Genomic DNA, 18,828 nt, shown 5'->3' with positions numbered 1-18,828 from the left:
TGTCTCTTCATCAATAACTACAAATAATTGTTCATTGAAACAAATTTTCCGTTATATGTTGAATCTAAATAATTTGAATATTAATATATAATATTCAACGTTATTTTATAATCTAACTAAAATTTAAGAAATGATTATAGCAATATAGAAATTTAATACAACTTAATATAGAATTTACAGTTGCGTCTATTTATTGTAGCTTTTCAGTAAAAAAATTATTTTAATATTTAAAATTTATTTTAGTTATAATTTTTCTTTGATACATTTTCACTCATTATTAAATATTCTTAATTACAATTATTTATTATAAAATTGCGTTTACTCATTACAACCATTAGTTTAATATTCTCAGTTAGGATCACTTTATCATAATAGTGTTTTATTTGTAGCTCTTTAACATAATTCTTCATATAATAACTTATATTTAGAATATTTTAAACAATGTTTTTTGGCAAAGTTGCATCTATTCTGCATAATATTTTTTTGTTATAAGTCTTCATTTTGATTATTGTATTTTCACTAACAATTTATGTTTGATATTTATGTATTCAAACTATTTTATTATTTTCAAATGATTTCATAATATATAATTTTAAATTTTAAAATTTAATTTATTTTTTCTAAAATATTTTTCCCGCGATATTGCGGGGGTCTGAGTCCTAGTTCAAATAGTAATACAGTGAAAACACAAACAGCCAAACACAAACTATCTACGTTGCTGAAATACTCTTTTAGTTTTCTAGAGTTGTGTGATGTGGACTGTGGAGTGAAGATTTTCATATAATGTTTATGTTATTTACTTCTACAATTGTAATGTTAACTTAGAGTTTGGCCTACTGGCTACTGCGTCAGCAACCACTGAAGGCTGCAATTGCATTTGCTGCTGTTTTAGGAGCCTTTGGTTTCTAAGGGTTTCATGTACTGGTTGGAAGAATTCGTGCTTGAGAGCATCCTCTGCGCTGATTCGTCGCCTCGGGTTAACTGTCAAACATCTGTCTACGAGGTCAAGGAGCGACTGTGGAATTGCTTCTAGAAACTCTCTGCGTTTTGTGTTGAGTTCGCACCATTTTCTCAAATCCATCCCTTTCAAGTACCTTGACTCGTACAATTCCTGAAACAACAACACAAAACTCTACCTAAATTCATCTCTCACGATCATCAATCTAATCACTTTGTCAGTAATTTACATTTTTAAGATATATCATGTTCTAGGAGTGAAGTAGAAGCAATAGAATGCTAAAAGTGTCAACCCTTTCATGTGATATTTTAATCAAAATGCTGGCGGTAAAGAAGAACAGAGCATGCATATTATGTCACACAAATGCAGCAATCAATGACCAAAGAGTTTAGAAGGGTGGCAAGATGAAATGTTACCTCAGGGAAAGAGGATTCACGGTTGTGCAGCTTGGCTACTTCCCATAATTCTTCACTGCCTCGTAGTTGTGCAATGTCCTTTACATTCCTGGGAATCACAAGGTTGTTGTAAGACGGCAAGAAAGAAAAGAAAAAGAGTGGAATCGAGTGATGGTGTGTTCAGTCAAGTCAGATCTTAACTGTTCAGGGTCACCAGTGAAAGGTGTCCTTCCCATTATGAGGTATAAGAAAGTAACTCCCACAGACCACACGTCTATCTTACATCCTTGGTGCAAAGATCTAAAGCAAACCTGCACAAACCAAATCAGCGAAGGACAGCCCCAGAGAATTAGCTTTCCCATCCTAGATGTGCTAATGAGTAGCTCAGGCCTACAACTTTAGTCTCAAGAAACACAAGATTTCCATATGGATTTAACTAGTAATAAGGGAAGTGAGTAATAGTTACAGTTGATATACCTCTGGAGCTCGGAAGCCTTTGGTTCCTGAGCAAGGACCGTCTTTCTTCTGAATTACGGCCCCTAGTAAGGTCAGAAAAAATAAATATACATACGGTTAAAATTAGACTCTGAAACAAAAACAAGAGTACATCAGAACTCATCTGATTCATGCTGACCGTTAGAACACAGTGGCATTGTCAGATAAAGAAGTTCTTTCTCAGCTTTCCCAGGAAGAGCAGCTACCGTTTTCTCATAGACGTAGGAGCTTTGGATGATACTTCATGGTTTGGAATTGGAACAGACATTGTGATGCGAGCGCTGCTCGCGTCGCGGATCGGACAGAATCGGTCGCTCTCGGACCTAGCGAGCTACGAACGGTTTCTCTCGGACAAGGCTCGGTGAATCGTCTCTAGGGAGTAAGTGAAAGGTGGAAACGGACGATGAACGCAAACCAACAAGTGGATCAAAGATTCGAGCTTTGACCTTGTCGTGACCGAGTGGCTATGAGAGGCTGCGAGCGGACATGAGCGGTTGCGAGAGACTTCGAGACGGAACAACGGTGGACACGAGCGGTTGCGAGAGGCTTCGAGACGGAACGATAGTGGACACGAGCGGCTGCGAGAGGAAGCGATGGAGGTTGCGAGAGGCTTCGAGACGGAACGATGGTGGACACGAGCGGCTGCGAGAGGAAGCGATGGAGGTTGCGAGTGGTTGCGATGATGGATCGAACGACGACACGTGATGGATGGCTCGCCACACGATACGGTCAAACTAGCAAACGTCGAACCCGGTTCGAGGTTAGCTAGGGTTCTCTCGGTAGAACAATCCCGGATTGAATCTAAAGAAAGGAGTGAGACAAGAGTCAAAGAATCTCTCTTTGAGAAATGTTTTTATTTCATTCAAGTCTGAAGGTTACAAAAGGCTAAGAGGGGGTTTAAATAGCTAGGTTAAGAGAAGGCTTAAGGACACACGGACTTGCAATGTCCGCACACTTGTCCTTTGACGTGTTCTCTTTGAAATAGAACACGTCGCTTCCTTAGCAATTTAAATACAACCACAAACTCTACTTAACGTTCAAAAGAAGATTCTAGAGTTCAAATGAAACGCACAGCATAAGTAAAGATAGAAAACTTTCTTTGGCCTTGGCGCGAGAAACGACTTGGCCTCGGACGTTTTGCACTAAGCTCAACGATGGTGGACACGAGCGGCTGCGAGAGGAAGCAATGGAGGTTGCGAGTGGTTGCGATGATGGATCGAACGACGACACGTGAGGGATGGCTCACCACACGATACGGTCAAACTAGCAAACGTCGAACCCGGTTCGAGGTTAGCTAGGGTTCTCTCGGTAGAACAATCCCGGATTGAATCTAAAGAAAGGAGTGAGACAAGAGTCAAAGAATCTAAACGATCTGACCGGTCAGGCGTTGTACCTCTCGCTTGTTGGTTGGCGACGGTAGTCCCAGTATGGCTTCGATCTGTTTGGGATTCACCTCTATTCCTCGTTTGGTGATGATGTATCCCAGGAATTCGCCTGAGGTGACCCCAAACGTGCACTTCGTCGAATTGAGCTTCATCTGGAACTGGTCCAAAATATCGAAGCATTCGGCGAGATGTTGAATATGCTGTTCCGCGATCAAAGAGTTGACCAGCATGTCGTCGATGTAGACCCCCATAGTACGTCCGAGCAGGTTGGCGAACATCATGTTCACCAGTCGTTGGTAGGTTGCCCCGGCGTTCTTCAGTCCGAATGGCATTACCTTGTAACAGTAGGTTCCCCTATCCGTGATGAATGTCGTCTTCTCACGATCGGTTGAACTCATGGCGATCTGGTTATAGCCTAAGAAGGCATCCATGAACGAGAGCAGTTGGTTTCCGGCTGTGGCTTCGACGAGACGGTCTATGTGTGGCAAGGGAAAACTATCTTTAGGGCACGCCTTATTGAGATCGGTGAAATCCACGCAGACTCTCCACTTGCCATTCTTCTTTTTGACCACGATAGAATTGGCCAACCAATCGGGGTACTGGACCTCCATTATTTGGTCTGCTTTGAGTAATCGTTCGACTTCGTCTTGGACTGCTTTTGCCCGATCTGGACCCAAACGCCTGCGTTTTTGTCTGATTTGTTTGAACGTGGGGTCGACTTTGAGCCTGTGGCAGATGACTTCAGGACTTATTCCAACCATTTCCTTCGTTGACCAAGCGAATGTGGAGGACCAAGATTGGAGAAAGGCAATCAGTTTTGTCTTTAACTGGTCTTCGAGTTCGGCCCCGATGCCAACAGTTCGTGAGGGATCAGAAGGATCGATGTTTGCCTGGATGACCCGACATTCCGGAGACTTGAGACGGTCTCACTCCGGCTTATGAGGACCAATAAGGTGGTTCGTGCTCTGTAATTGCTATGCGTTCTCCGTTTTCATTTGCTTCTTTTCGATCACGGAACAAGATCGGGCCATCCTCTGATCGCCGTAGAGCGTGCAGATCCCTGTGGTGGTCGGGAACTTAAGGCAGAGATGGTAAGTTGACAGTACGGCTTGCATTGCGTATATCCACGGTTCCCCCAGAATGGCGTTGTAAATTGGGGGCGCATCGATGACCACAAACTTAGTTTTCCGGGTAACTCTGCCAGCTCGCACTTGCATTTTTACGTCGCCCATCGACATTTTAGCGATCCCATCGTAGCCGGTCAATGTTCGAGTTTCGGGTTTCACCTGCTCTGGTGTGACACCCATTTTTTCTAGCGTTCGCCAGAACAATATGTTAACGGTGCTCCCAGTATCGACCAGGACTCTTTCGACGTCGAATTCGCCCATGGCTACTTCGATGACCAGGGGATCAGAATGGGGGTGTTGGATTCCTTTGGCATCCTCTGGTGTGAATGATATGGGATCCATGCAGAGCGGAGGTTCGTTCGAGGCTGCCTGAAGGCTGCAAACTTGGCGCGCCCTCTTCTTCAATGCTCGAGCGGAGTCGGCACAATCCTCTGGCGGGCCAAGTATCATAGTTATTCGACCTTGGAGAGGCGAATTGGCGCGCTCAGGATTTTTCCCTCTCTGTCGCTTGGGAGGACAAGGTAGTTTGTCCTCCTGGGGCATTTCCTCTTGGCAATTTGCGAGCACTTGGTTCACTGGCTGTTATATATCATTAGCCGGACCGTTGTTCACGTAGCCTCGTCCGCCACCTCCTGCACCGCGGCCACCGTTAGATCGACCACCTCGCCATCCTCTGCGGCGACCTCTGCCTCCGAAGATGCTCTTGGGCTGAAAGACGGCTTCGACTTTGCCAGAATGGTACTTCTCATATAGGTAGTTCTTTAGGTGGACGCACTCGTGCGTGGAGTGGCCGGCTATCATGTGGAAGTCGCAGTATAACTCCTTCGGGTCGAACGGTTGCTTGTTTTGGCCATCCACTTTGGAGACTGCATGGACGACGCCCTTCTTCTGGTCTTGAGGGTCGTGATGTTTTCGGGGCTCGTGGTGTTTGTCCCAATTCTTAGCCTTCGGATACGATGGTGTCGAGGTTGCTTTAGCGGCCAATCGGGCGTCCTTATCCTCTACAAGTGCGAATCGGGAGGCTCGATGTAGCGCGTCATCGAGGTCTTTGGGTTCCCAGATGTTGAGGTCCTTCCGCAGGGGTGATCCGGGAAGTAGACCATTCCTAAAGGCAGCGATCGCGGCGTCCTCTGGGACAGAGACATTTGCCAGTTTCTCTTTGAACCTGCCTAGGAAATCGCTGATGGGCTCACCGGGTTCTTCGGCCATCTCTCAGAGATCCGAACTCATCACCCCTCGCTCGATGAAGATTCGGTAATGCTTGAGAAAACCCATTGACAATTAGGTGAAGTTGTCGATTGAGTTAGACTCGAGCCTTGTGAACCAAGTCAAGGCGGGACTGGAGAGACTATCAACAAACAGCTGGCAATACCCGATATCCCTTTGTTCATCGGTAAATCGCGCCTTTGCCACGGTCGCCATGAAAGATGTCATGAAAAGGACCGGATCCTTATCACCGAGGTAGGTTGGGAGTTTCAACTAGACGTTTCGTATGGCGGCTTGAAGAATCCACTGAGTGAAAGGAGTTCGCCGATTGACCTCGACAATCCTGTCGATCTCCGGAGCTTTGCTGATAGCTCAGTGGAGGAGCGAGCTCATGCCGCGAATCTGTGATTGGATCTCCTCGATCTCGAGTCAAGGTCCCGTGTTCGTTGAGGGGGCGACCAGGATAACCAGGGTTTCACGGATCCGTGAGTTCGAGTTTGATGGTTGGATGCTCGACGTTGCCAAGGGTCGGATGCTCGACGTTGCTCCGACTGGTTGACCATCGGTATGTCCGAGAAGTCGAGACGCCGAGTGAGATCGCCTATCCCGAGTGCAGGCGACTACCCCGCAGAGACTGGTGATGGGGTTGTCTGGGTTATCGACGGCATCGACTCTACGGTTGGTGTCGGAGATCATCTGGTAGATCTCCTTTGTCATGGTGCCGAACAAGATCTTGAAGTCTTCCATGGAGACGACCTGCGGGTTTTGGACCGCCGTCGTAGTGCGATCAGGAAGATTCCCGGTTCGTGCCCTGGGTTGTTGTTCCGTGGCACGCATCGTTTCCTCGTTCAAGGGTTGTTCATCCGAACGCTCCGCGTCGAGGTTGACTGGTTGTTCCCGAGTTCTCCCTGCTCCTTGGCTGAGCTCTCCTTCAAATCTGACCTCAACTGGGAGTTTGGGGCAGTTATCGGTTGGATTGACTGATGAGGTGACGTTAAGACGAACGTAAACGGCTGTCGCCTGCGTGGTTGGGGCGTCACCTTGTGCTTCGGTGTTGCCTTGAGAGGGTGCGAGGCCCGTGACCTCGGATACGCTTGAGGAGGTGCGGTTTGCGCTGGTGATGTCGTTGTTGGTAACTGGAGACATTGTCGGATGTTCTGAGAAAATCTTTCCGTCGAGTCGCTTCGAGAGATTAGCTTGCAAAGACGATTTTGCGTCCCCACAGACGGCGCCAATTGTAGAAACTAGGTTTCCACAATGAATTTGTTTAGTGAGGGAAACAAATTCAAGGAAGTAATCTCTCTAGGAATTCGTTCTAAGCTTGAAATCGGAAAAGGGTTTAGATCTCTTAGGACTCAAGCTAGAGTTTTGCTAAGAACAGTGAAAGAACTCAATTATTGTATTAGATTCTGGATGATTAAAATGGAGAAGTCTCTCCCTTATTTATACTCTTTGGTAGATTACATAATATATTAACTTTCCTTATAGTTAGAACTAAAATATAGAAAGTTGCTCCTTCTTCTTCAAGTCGGTCGTCGGGCGAAGTCGGCTTCTCCATCTTTGTTGCTGGGCCTCCTTCTTCCGAACAGGCCTCTAATAAATAGTGAATTGGGTTCTTAACCGGATTCCTGGTTAAGTAATCAAATTGTCTTTCTGGTTTAGTTCGGTATGTTGGGGGTGCTAAATCCCGCACCAACAAGCGTGTTTAAAGTGGGTATATGAATGAATGGACGAGAAACAAGCCAACAGATTCGCTCTCTGTCACAACTACCAATATGATGTTGGATCCATGAGGAAATTCCAAAAGGCAAAAACAGAGCAGCAAGCATCACATGTATTGCTGCTAATAAGTAAGACGAGTCAAATTCTCTTACCTGCTTGAAACAAGGATTCTTTCTGATGTAAGAAGTGGGAGTGGAGACGAAGCTAACAACTCTGTGCGTGAAGAAGGAACAGATTGGGATGAAACCATTGAAGTCAAAATTGAGATAACCAAATGGGACTTTTGTGAAGGTAAATGATTCAAGCACAAAGCAGACTAGTTAATCTTCTCTGAATAAGCGTTTGTTTTGTTCCTCTGAAGGTTGATGATGTAAATGAAGGTTGATGATGTAAATGACTTTCGAAGCTTATTTTTAAAAGAAAAAAAGTGAAAATAAATAACAACAGAGCAAAAATTTAAGTGTCCAGCAAGATACTATGTTAACTTAACAGTGGGTGGGAAGCAAGTTACAGATAAGATAATTATGATTCAGAAATAAAAATTTTAAAAAAAAAACAGATAGTGTGGAAATTTCAAGAAGCACGGAGATATAGGAGAGACATATATCTTAGGGACTAATGTTGTAATTACTTATTGCTAAACTCTAGTGTTAGTCACTATATATATATTGTAAATCATTCTCATGTATAATACAAGCTTTCCTTACATGGTATCAGAGCAGCAAAAATCCTAGACTTAAAGGGGGGTGTATTGAAACAATAATTTTGGAAGATTTTATGGGATTTAGAAAATTTGGAATTTTGATAGATTTTAGGGAAGTTGATATGATTTATGGTAAAATTCTTTCAAATCCCACCTAAAACTATGAGATTTGGATTTCTGTATTTTTAACTAAACAAATCCTCTCAAATCCTCCAAAATCCCTAAAACTTATTAAAATCCAAATCCACAAACTGTTTTGAATAACAGTGGATTTTAAAGTAGATTTTTAAATCATCACTTCAATAACAGTAGATTTCAGGAGACTTTTTAAAATTCATGATTGAATAACAATATATTTCAGGAGACTTTTAAAAATCCATGTTTGAATAACATATGATTTGTAACTTTTATACAAATCACTTAAAATGTCAAGTTGAATACACCCCCCAAATTTTTTTTTCTTCTGCCGCTTATCTCTCTCTTTCCTCTCTTGTTTGACCTCTGATGTTATCAATCCTCCTTCTGCCTCCCAGCTTCACAATATCAACATGTCTAATGTTACTAAGCACACCGCTTCCAATTACTTGATGTGGAACCGTCAGGTTCGTGCCTTGCTTGCTGGTTACGGTCTTGCAGGGTATCTTGATGGAACCATGGTTGCACCGGATGCGACCGTGCGTCAAGGTGAGACTTCTATTCAAAATCCAGAGTATACTATTTGGAAAAGGCAAGATCAACTTATTGTTGCTAGCCTTCTCGGTGCGATCTCGATCGAGATCCAACCCATGCTCTCCAAGGCTTCCACATCGGCCGAGATGTGGAGCCTTCTGTCCTCCACCTATGCCAAACCAACGTGGGGACACATCAAACAACTTCGGGAACAGATCAAGCAATGGTGAAAAGGTTCCCGTACCGTTGATGAATACATTCAAGGTTTGGTTGCACGCTTCGATCAACTTGCTACCCTTGGCAAACCATATGAACATGAAGAACATATCAAGTATCTGTTGGGTGGTCTTCCGGAGGATTACAAGCCTCTCATTGATCAGACCGAAGGACGTGACACTCCTCCATCTATGCCTGCCATTCATGAAAAACTCATTAACTATGAGCTGAAGCTTCAGACGCAAGTCTCTGCGTCATCTGTGGTTCCTGTCAAGGCCAATGCTGCGTTCTATAAGTCTTCTGGCAACAACAACTCGTCTCGGCACCAGAATCGCCCTGCTTCACGCGGTTCTCATCACCAATTCTCCCGTGGCTCACAAGGTAAAGGCTACCAAAGACGTTGCCAATTGTGTGGTGTGTTTGGCCACAGTGCCCGTCGGTGCTCGCAACTCCCTTCCGACGGTTCATACCAACCCTCCGGCGGTAACTATCACTCCAGCTCCACACTGTGGCAACCTCGGGCCAACGTGGCTACTGTACCACCGTACAACCCAGCGAATTGGATCATGGACTCCGGTGCCACGCATCACTTAACATCAGATCTTGCCAACTTATCTCTTCATCAACCATACACTGGTGGTGAAGAAGTGCAGATAGCGGATGGCTCTGGTCTCAAAATCACCAATACTGGTTCAGCCTCATTACCTACCCCATCTCGCTCTCTTACTCTAACCGATGTTTTATATGTTCCGGATGTCCGAAAGAATTTAATCTCTGTTTTTCGACTCTGCAACACTATTCAGGTTTCAGTTCACTTCTATCCTGCACTTTTTCAAGTGAGGGATCTGAAAACGGGGGTCAAGTTACTCCAAGGCCGAACTAGAAATGAATTATATGAGTGGCCGATGACTGGTGGCTCCATCACGGCGTTCTCTGTCTCACCGGCTTCACCAACAGATTTGAGCTCTTGGCATCTTTGACTTGGGCATCCTTCCATCTCTGTCTTAAAATCACTTGTTTCTCAATTTTCTTTACCTCTCTCTTCCTCTCCACAAAAACAGACGTCCTGCTCAGATTGCTTTATCAATAAGAGTCATAAACTTCCAATTTTTACAAACACAATTGTCTCATCTATACCCCTTGAATACATTTACACGGATGTGTGGTCATCTCCTATTTGTTTCATCTGAAAATTTCAAATACTATCTGGTTCTTATTGATCATTTCACAAGATATACATGACTTTACCCACTCAAAGTTAAATCCCAAGTAAAAGATGTTTTTGTGGCTTTCAAATCTTTGGTGGAAAACCGGTTTCAGACTAAGATACGCACTCTATATTCAGATAATGGGGGAGAATTTATTGGTCTTCGACCATTTTTGGTTTCACACGGCATATCTCACCTCACATCTCCGCCGCATACGCCTGAACATAACGGTTTAGCCAAACGCAAGCACCGCCATGTGGTCAAAACAGGACTTGCTCTCCTTAGTCATGCTTCGATGCCACCTTCTTACTGGCCTTACGCATTCGCAAATGCGGTCTACTTGATCAACATGATGCCTACTGATGTATTACACAGTGACACACCGTATCGACGCTTGTTCAACACTACACCAAACTATCTCAAGCTTCGTGTCTTCGGCTGTGTGTGTTATCCTTGGCTGCATCCTTACCGGTATCACAAGCTCCAGTCCCACTCCACACCTTGTGTTTTTCTTGGTTATTCACTCACACAAAGTGATTACTTGTGTCTTGATGTCGTCAACGGTCGGTTGTATACTTCTCGGCATGTGCAGTTTGTTGAAACGCAATTCCCCTTTGCAAAGCCAACTGTCATCACTTCACCATCGACACCAACAGATCAAACTCTCCACTACTCTAGTTCGATTCCGGTTAGTTCATCACAACCAGTAATACCTTCCCATACTCCGGTACACTCGCCGTCGTGCTATTCTATACAACCTCCAACTCCACCATCGTCACAGTCCACAATGCAATCATCATCTCACTCTCCGTCACCTGTTGACGAGTCCTCATCTGCTACTGTTGTCTCCTCTACCTCGCCATCCCCAGATCACTCTCATGAGACCATAACAAAACAGAACCATGATCGATCTGATTCTGCTGCTACCTCGACTCCCCAAGTCACTAGTTCTTTACCAGAAAGCACAAGCCCAAGTTCCGTATCATCGTCAACATCTTCCGCAAATCCTTCTCTCTCGTCTTCTTCGGTTGTAATTCCTCCGCCAAATGCAAACAATCATCCGATGAAGACTTGATCCAAAAATCATATCACCAAACCGAACACCAAGTTCAGTCTCACCGCTTCAACTCATCACGTCATCCCAACAACCGTAGCAGAGGCATTGAAGGATTCACGATGGCGTAATGCGATGGTGGAGGAGATAAATGCTCAGAGTCGTGAACACTCTTGGGATTTAGAACCGCCAAAGCCTGCACAGAATGTTATCACTTGTAAGTGGATATTCACTATAAAGTATAAACCTTATGGCTCGGTTGATCAGTACAAAGCACGGTTGGTAGCTCGGGGTTTTAATCAACAGTATGGTCTTGACTATTCTGAGACGTTTAGTCCTGTTATAAAGACGACGACCATTCGTCTTGTGCTAGAAATTGCGGTAAAACGGAATTGGGCTATACAATAGGTTGATATCAACAATGCTTTTCTACAAGGTTCTTTGAAGGATGAAGTTTACGTCTCTCAGCCACCTGGTTTTGTTGATCGTGATCGTTCGCATCATGTGTGTCGACTAAGTAAAGCATTATATGGTTTAAAACAAGCTCCGCGGGCGTGGTATCAGGAGTTGAGAAAGTTTCTTGTTGAATCCGGTTTCAAGACATCCTTGGCTGACAATTATTCATTTGCAAACATGGTCCGGCTCACATATATGTGTTGGTCTATGTTGATGATATAATTATTGCAGGACCGGCTTTGGTTCAGAGGTTTCATGTGTTGTTGGCTCATCGTTTCTCTCTTAAGGATCTTGGTCCATTGAGTTACTTCTTGGGTGTTAAGGCCACTAGAACATCAAATGGTTTGCACTTAATGCAGCGGAAGTATATCACTGATCTACTAGCCAAAACCAATATGCTTTACGCTAAGCCAGTCCCTACACCGATGTCCACATCGATGAAGCTCACTGTGTTATCGGGTCAACTGCTCGCTGATGTCACTAAGTATCGAATGGTCGTTGGAAGTCTTCAATACTTGGCGTTTACGCGTCCTGACATTGCTTTTCCGGTAAATCGTCTATCCCAGTTCATGCACAAACCGACTAATGAGCATTGGCAGGCAGCAAAGAGGGTCCTTCGTTATCTTGTGGGTACACGGACACTTGGTATTTTTCTTCGTAATGATGCTCCTCTCACGGTTCATGCCTTTTCAGACGCAGATTGGGGAAGGGATAAAGCGACATATGTTTCCACCAATGCGTACATAATTTATTTTGGAGGTAGTCCAGTCTCGTGGTCATCAAAGAAACAGAGGAGTGCGTCTTGTTCATCAACAGAGGCAGAATATCGTGCTGTTGCAAACACGGCATCCGAGCTCCGGTGGATATGCTCGCTCTTACCCGAGATGGGAATAACACTACCAACAGCTGCGGTCATCTACTGTGATAACATGGGCGCCACATACCTCTGTGCAAATCCAGTGTTTCATTCCAAGATGAAGCATGTGGCGATCGATTACCATTTTGTTCGAGAAAACATTCAGTCCGGCACCTTGCGAGTTGCGCATATCTCCGGTGATGATCAACTTGCGGATTCCCTCACCAAACCGTTGCCTCCTGCTCGTTTTCATATCTTAAACAGCAAGATTGGAGTCAAGAACCTGCCTCTATCTTGAGGGGGCGTATAGGAGAGACATATATCTTAGGGACTAATGTTGTAATTACTTATTGCTAAACCCTAGTGTTAGTCACTAAATATTTTGTAAATCATTCTCATGTATAATACAAGCTTTCCTTACAGGAGAAACCAGCGAGCATCCATGAGATCCATGTCGCCAAGATGAAACCGTTTGATGGTCTTGTTAGCAAGATTGAACACGCAGATGTCAAGGTCACGACGAGTGCAATGGCAGGGACGGTAGTGACGGGTGAAATAGATGGAGTCTGGTTCGATACCAAGGGAAGCGTTAGCAGGCATAGTGAAACCCAAGTCAAGAAGCAGGGCCTCACCACCAAGAGAAGTAACCTCAGGAACAGTGTGGCTGGAGGCATCTGGGTTTTCCATGTTAAGATTCTTCTTGTAGAGGGGGAAGAAGGTCCTATTGCATGGATCACTCTCAACCAACAAAACCTCCCATGATGTAGTAACAGCAATGCTAGAATCGCATGATTGATGACGAGAAAGCATTGGGAATGGTGTACCATCGGTGATGTCCTTGAAGAAACCTTTCTGTCCAGATAGATCTAGGACCCGCACATAACGACGACTTGTAGAAATATAAAGACGGTAACCCTGTAATACCATATCAGATAAGCCATCCAACCAGTGGGAGTCTCGGTGGTGAAATAGAGGAATGTCAGTGTAATGAGTATCCCCTTGCTTGCAAAAGCTTATATAAGCGTGGCCAGGGAGGTCAAAGAGACCACACCACAACAAACTCTTTTCCACTCTCGCCTACCCACAAAAGGCCCCTCACAACATCAGGACTCAGCTTGTCGATTCTTCTTTTACAACCAACCGTGTTTTCACTAATTTCTTTGAATCCGGTCAGCGTTGATCTCTCCAGCGTCGGTCAGCCTTAACTCCATTTATTTCGTTCAAGTTCCTTGTTTTTTTTTTTACAATAATCTATCAACATTATTCTAAAGTTTCAAAGATCATGTAGAGTTTTGAATGGTCAATTATCCTCCTCCTCCTTTATCGAGTGAGATATCTTCCGACCACTATCCGACAATTCCATCATTAAGTCTCGATCGACACCACACACCAAAAATTCTCAAATATACCAACTTAAGTTAAAACACTCGTTTTATTGTGTTTTGGGTTTGAGAAAGCCTAGGACTCAAGTATTTAAGGGATTTGTGGTTATTTAATATGGGTAATTGAATTATGTTTATGTTGGTTTATTTCTGCTTGTTCTATTGTTTGTTGTTAGGTTTTTAGCATGTATAGGATTGCTATTTTTTTTTTTTTTACAAACGAGACAAATTGTTTTATTTTGGTATCAGAGCCCTTACGGTTTTTAGACGGATTTAATGGGTTGACTGTGTTTCTGTTGTGTGTTGTAATTAATTAAGTTGTTAATGGATTGTGTGGCTTGGAGTCCTAGTAACAACCTCTTCAAGCCTTCAATGAAATTCTACGATAAGTTGTTTTGGTGTGTATGGATTGTGTGGTTTCTTAGCCTCTGTTATTGTTAGTGTAGATGGTTAGAGAAGCTGGAGCTACTAGTCGTGGTAGTAAAGACGCTCATGGTCGTGGTCGTGGCCAGGGGCAGATTACCCAGGCCAGTGATAGTGTAGCCCAGAGTATCACAGGTGAAAAGGTTGCTGAGTGCCCAGTTCATTAGGGGGACTTGGAGACTTGGCTGGTGGTGGTATCGACAAGGCTGGTGAACTCGGTGTCAATGTTGGTGTTGCCTCAGGTGCGGACTTGCTAACATCACTGTTGGAGCGGTTGAAAGCAGTTGTGCCATTGCAGGCTCTAGTGGATGTTTCGTATGGCTGGTGTGCAGGTGGGTGTGGAGCCAAGAGCTTTATCCAACTGAGGAGCTCCCATCCTACAGCAGGATGATGGTGCAGTTGCAGCGAATTGGTAGCACACTCGAGCTGTAGTCGGTGCAGTGTTCCTATGCGGATAGCTCGCCACTCTATGCTCCAAACTATTACAACCGAAGCATCCTAGACCGATCGAGCATGAACCAAGGAACCAGCAATCCTAGGATAAGCCTTACGTGGTGTTTACAGATGCTTTCAGATGCATCGACCAGTCAAGCCACCGGCTAACCCTTCTTCAAATAAGTTCAAAAACAAGGAGCATAAACGCTTCAGAGTAAACCCGGAAAGCAACAGCGTCAGAAAACCTTCCAAGGCAAGGTAAGGTTTGGGGGCAGCCACCAAGCACTTGGGTGTAGGACAAGAACTTGTATTGAAACATTCATCGGATGAATGCAACGTTTGCTAGAATCATATGGCTGACAGTGAGCCTAAGGAAACCTAGCAACCTCTAATTTAGAATAATTCTTCTTGGCCTACCTTAAGGAAAAAGAGGAAGCTCAAGCTCATTTTATCATTCACCCCCTCTTAATGGGATTTGTAAAAGTTTGTTACGATTCTTCTAAGTTTTTTAATGGAAAAATACTTAGGTTCACCCCTAGGGGTGAACCTCTCCATTCACCCCCTCTTCTTTCAGCCAATCAGAATCTTCCATCTAATATTTCATTTAAAAAATAAATCAAAATTAAATTAAAAAGCAAATCAAATTAAGGAAACAAATTCTGTATACTTTTAATTAAGGAAATTTAAATATTGGATTGGTTTAGATTTTTAAAATTAGAATAAAATTATATGTCGGTTTGGGTTTACAAATGAAGTGGTTAGGGTTTAGATTTTACAACTAAAACGAAATTATATGTCGGTTTGGGTTTACAAATGAGGTGGTTAGGGTTTAGATTTTACAATTAGAATGAAATTATATGTCGGTTTGGGTTCACAAATGAGATGGTTAGGGTTTAGATTTTACAAGTAGAACAAAATTATATGTCGGTTTGGGTTCACAAATGAGATGTTAGGGTTTAGATTTCACGATTAGAACAAAATTATATGTCGGTTTGGGTTCACAAATGAGATGGTTAGGGTTTAGATTTTACAAGTAGAACGAAATTATATATCAGTTTGGGTTCACAAATGAGATTGTTAGGGTTTAGATTTTATATATGTCGGTTTGGGTTTATTAAAGAGCGGTTTAAATTTTTTAATTTTATAATAATATATACATATTTTATTTCCTTATTTTATAAGGGGGTGAATAGAGAGGTTCACCCCTAGGGGTGAACCCAAGTATTGTTCTTTTTAATGGGATTTCATGCTTGATTCATTCTTAATGAAAAATTCTCGGGTCTCATTCACTCCCTCTTAATTAGTCAATCAAAAATATATATATATATATATATATATCATGTCATATTATATTAAAAAAATAAATTAAAGTTAAAATCATAAAAAACAAAACAAATTAAGGAAATATGTTGATTTTTTATGAAAGAAATTATAAGTATTAAAAAATTATATGTATGTTTGGATTTATAAAATAGATATTAGAGTCTATATCATACAATTAAACAAAATTATATGTTGGTTTGGATTTATAAAGGAGAATTAGAGTATAGATTTAAACAAAATTATATGGCGATTTGGGTTTATAATTAAAATAGTTAGGGTTTAGGTGTATAATTTAGGGAAGTTGTTAGAAATACCTTTTTTGGTAGACCACTTTTCAAAAGTACTCTCGTTTTGGCAAATTTCAATTTTGCCCTCCTTTAATTTTTAATGATCATTTTACCCCTACTTGAAAAATATTTTAGTCAACCAAATGGAAAAAACAAAATTTTTGAAAAATATTTTAGTCAACCAAATGAAAAATATTTTAGTCAACCTTATAAAAAAACCTTATGAAAAACCTTATTAAACCTTCTAAAAATCTTAGAAAAATCTTATAAAAACATTGTAAATGCCTTCTAAAAATCTTAGAAAAACTTTGTAAAACTCCTTATAAATACCTTATTAAAATCTTATAAATACCTTGTAAAGAGGGGTTTGTAAAAATTCTTATAAATACCTTATTAAAATCTTATAAATACCTTGTAAAGACGGGTTTTATAAGGTATAAATTTCATAATTTTTGGTGAGAAAATCCAATTTTTTAATTTTTGTGGGATTTTTTTTTCGGCGGAAAATTATTTGAGTTTGGCGGGAAAATGTTTCGATTTTCGTGACTATACATTCTTGTTGTCACTTAAAAAGGGTAATTTGGTCATTTTGAACATAGAGATGTGTAGTTTTGAAGATGGTCAACATGGAGGGGTATTTTTGAAAAGTATGATGGAAAAGAAGATTAATGTTAAGATTTTATGAAACTACTAGATATTCACCCGCGGTACACCGCGGGACTATATTTTTTGTTTAGAAATACAAAATAAAATTTCATTATTATATTAACTATATATGTATATAATATATTTTGTATTTTTTTAATTTACTATAGTTTTACATCAATAAATTGTGTAGTGTATAGTGGTTTATCTATATATACATTTTTTTATAACAATTTGTGTCAATTCGAGCCCGCAGGAGTATATTTATTAATAAAATCTCTTTTCCTAAGTTATGCTGATTTGGAGAAGGTACACTCTCTTCTTAAGTTATGCTGATTTGGAGAAGTAAATTTTTTTAAAACAATTGGTGTTAGTTCGGACCCCAAATTTTTTTAAAATTAAATTTTATTATCAACAGTTTAATCACTTGAACTTTCAAACACATGAAAATAAGTTATTATCAACAGTTTTTTATAGAATGAATTAATTAAATATAAAATATATAATGCTAATTATGGGTGTTAGTCCAATACTTTTGGAAAGTTGAATAGGAGAAAATCTTCTAAGTTAGATTCCTAATTTGATATTATTTAAAATAAAAGATAATTGTAAAATTAATGTTAATGGCATGATTGTAAATAAGTTCCAACTCCAAGATTTATTTCATAATTGTCTGCAAAAATGTATATATAGATTATTTAGATTGTATAATTTTAGTTGGATAATAATATGTGAAATAAATAAATAGATAAATATACCAAAAGAATACATAGAGAAATATTATACAATGTATCATTTTCAAAACTTAGAGAATGACCCGTGGACAATTATTTTATATAACTAAATTTAGAAATTATTCGGTTGTGCATGTACATATAGATAATATTGTTAATCGTGATTGATTTTGTAGGATAAAAGATTTTGTCAAATATCAGTTTCAGAAAATAACTTAACTGTCTTGAAAATATTAGTGAAAAATATACAAACAATCTGAATTATATGGAAAGTTTATCACCTATAAAGAGCTCTTTTCTCAAATAAACATTATTTTTCTTTAATTAACATAACATTTCTTTTCTTTAAGTAGGACTATCTGGCTAAAGATGGCCAATCAGGCGTAAAAAAAAAACGATTTGGTTATCATGAGGCTACCATAATAAAAGAAAAATCTAAAGTGAATATTTATAGGAAGATATGACATTAAAAGAAATTACATTAAATAAATTAGATTTTTGTAGAGCTTTCTTAAATTAATTAGATTCTAATATAAAATAATTATTCGTAATCACGTTTTTATTTTGCTTTAATTGCGGGATTTTAGCTATCACATTAACTATCTTTTGTTATAAATTGTCTAGTTTGGAAACTAATTAATTATAACCATAAAATCTTTTAATTGTAATTACTGAATTTTTTAATTAGAGATGTTTCTTATTGTCAACAAATTAAAATGTAATTTTAATATAGATAAATAATAATAGTTATTATCTAAAAAAATCTAAAATAATTTGACAATAATTTGCATGAATTAAGAAAAAACAAAAAATAAATAAATAAAAACGAAAACTAAGACTTCTCTATTTTTGTTTTGATTCATCTTGTTCATGTTTATGAACATATATTTTATACAAACCAAACTATTTGTGAAACTGTAAGCATTAAACATAAAATAAACTATAGTTTTTTTAATAAAGTAAAATAAACAATAATGACTTTAACTGTATAAGAAAACCTTATATTTGAGAATTGAAATAAACACCATGACAAAAAAAAATAACTACATTCTAAAAATTCCAAGTATATAATATTACAAAATATTGATAGAGCTGTAACCCAAAAAGAAAAAAAAAAAGTATAATAAACACTCTATTGTTTCTCCATCA

General features: G+C 40.4%; 2 protein-coding genes and 1 pseudogene across 2 annotated transcripts; all 3 read right to left on the bottom strand.

Annotated features, from left to right (window-relative positions):
- Positions 1–586: 586 nt before the first annotated feature.
- On the bottom strand, positions 587–2,006 carry LOC147930575 (putative cell division control protein 7 homolog 1). Its single transcript, XM_087476939.1, has 5 exons — positions 1,988–2,006; positions 1,831–1,892; positions 1,555–1,664; positions 1,375–1,462; positions 587–1,111 (listed from the first exon to the last, which is right to left on the bottom strand). Exons 1-5 carry the CDS (start codon positions 2,004–2,006, stop codon positions 803–805), a joined length of 588 nt encoding a protein of 195 aa, XP_087333065.1. The 3' UTR covers positions 587–802.
- A 2,201-nt stretch (positions 2,007–4,207) lies between these two features.
- Positions 4,208–4,903, bottom strand: LOC147930574 (uncharacterized). Its single transcript, XM_087476938.1, has one exon. It carries the CDS (start codon positions 4,901–4,903, stop codon positions 4,208–4,210), a length of 696 nt encoding a protein of 231 aa, XP_087333064.1.
- A 7,964-nt stretch (positions 4,904–12,867) lies between these two features.
- LOC147930573 (F-box protein At2g14290 pseudogene) lies at positions 12,868–13,661 on the bottom strand (annotated as a pseudogene).
- Between the last annotated feature and the right edge of the window lie 5,167 nt (positions 13,662–18,828).

This window comes from Camelina sativa, chromosome 12, assembly GCF_030686135.1.
Source record: "Camelina sativa cultivar CO46 ecotype springtype chromosome 12, ASM3068613v1".
Lineage (NCBI taxonomy): Eukaryota > Viridiplantae > Streptophyta > Magnoliopsida > Brassicales > Brassicaceae > Camelina > Camelina sativa.
Note: the sequence above shows the minus strand (reverse complement) of the source record. Positions and strands in the feature narration are given on the sequence as shown.

Excerpts from the sequence above, each read along its gene's own strand:
- LOC147930575 (XM_087476939.1), bottom strand. Across the intron at positions 1,665-1,830 it reads AAGGCTTCCGAGCTCCAGAG|GTTTGCTTTAGATCTTTGCA; the intron begins GTATATCAACTG and ends TGGTTTGTGCAG. Across the intron at positions 1,463-1,554 it reads TTCACTGGTGACCCTGAACA|GAATGTAAAGGACATTGCAC; the intron begins GTTAAGATCTGA and ends TGTGATTCCCAG.
- LOC147930574 (XM_087476938.1), bottom strand. The coding sequence starts at position 4,903 with ATGCCCCAGGAGGACAAACTACCTTGTCCTCCCAAGCGACAGAGAGGG.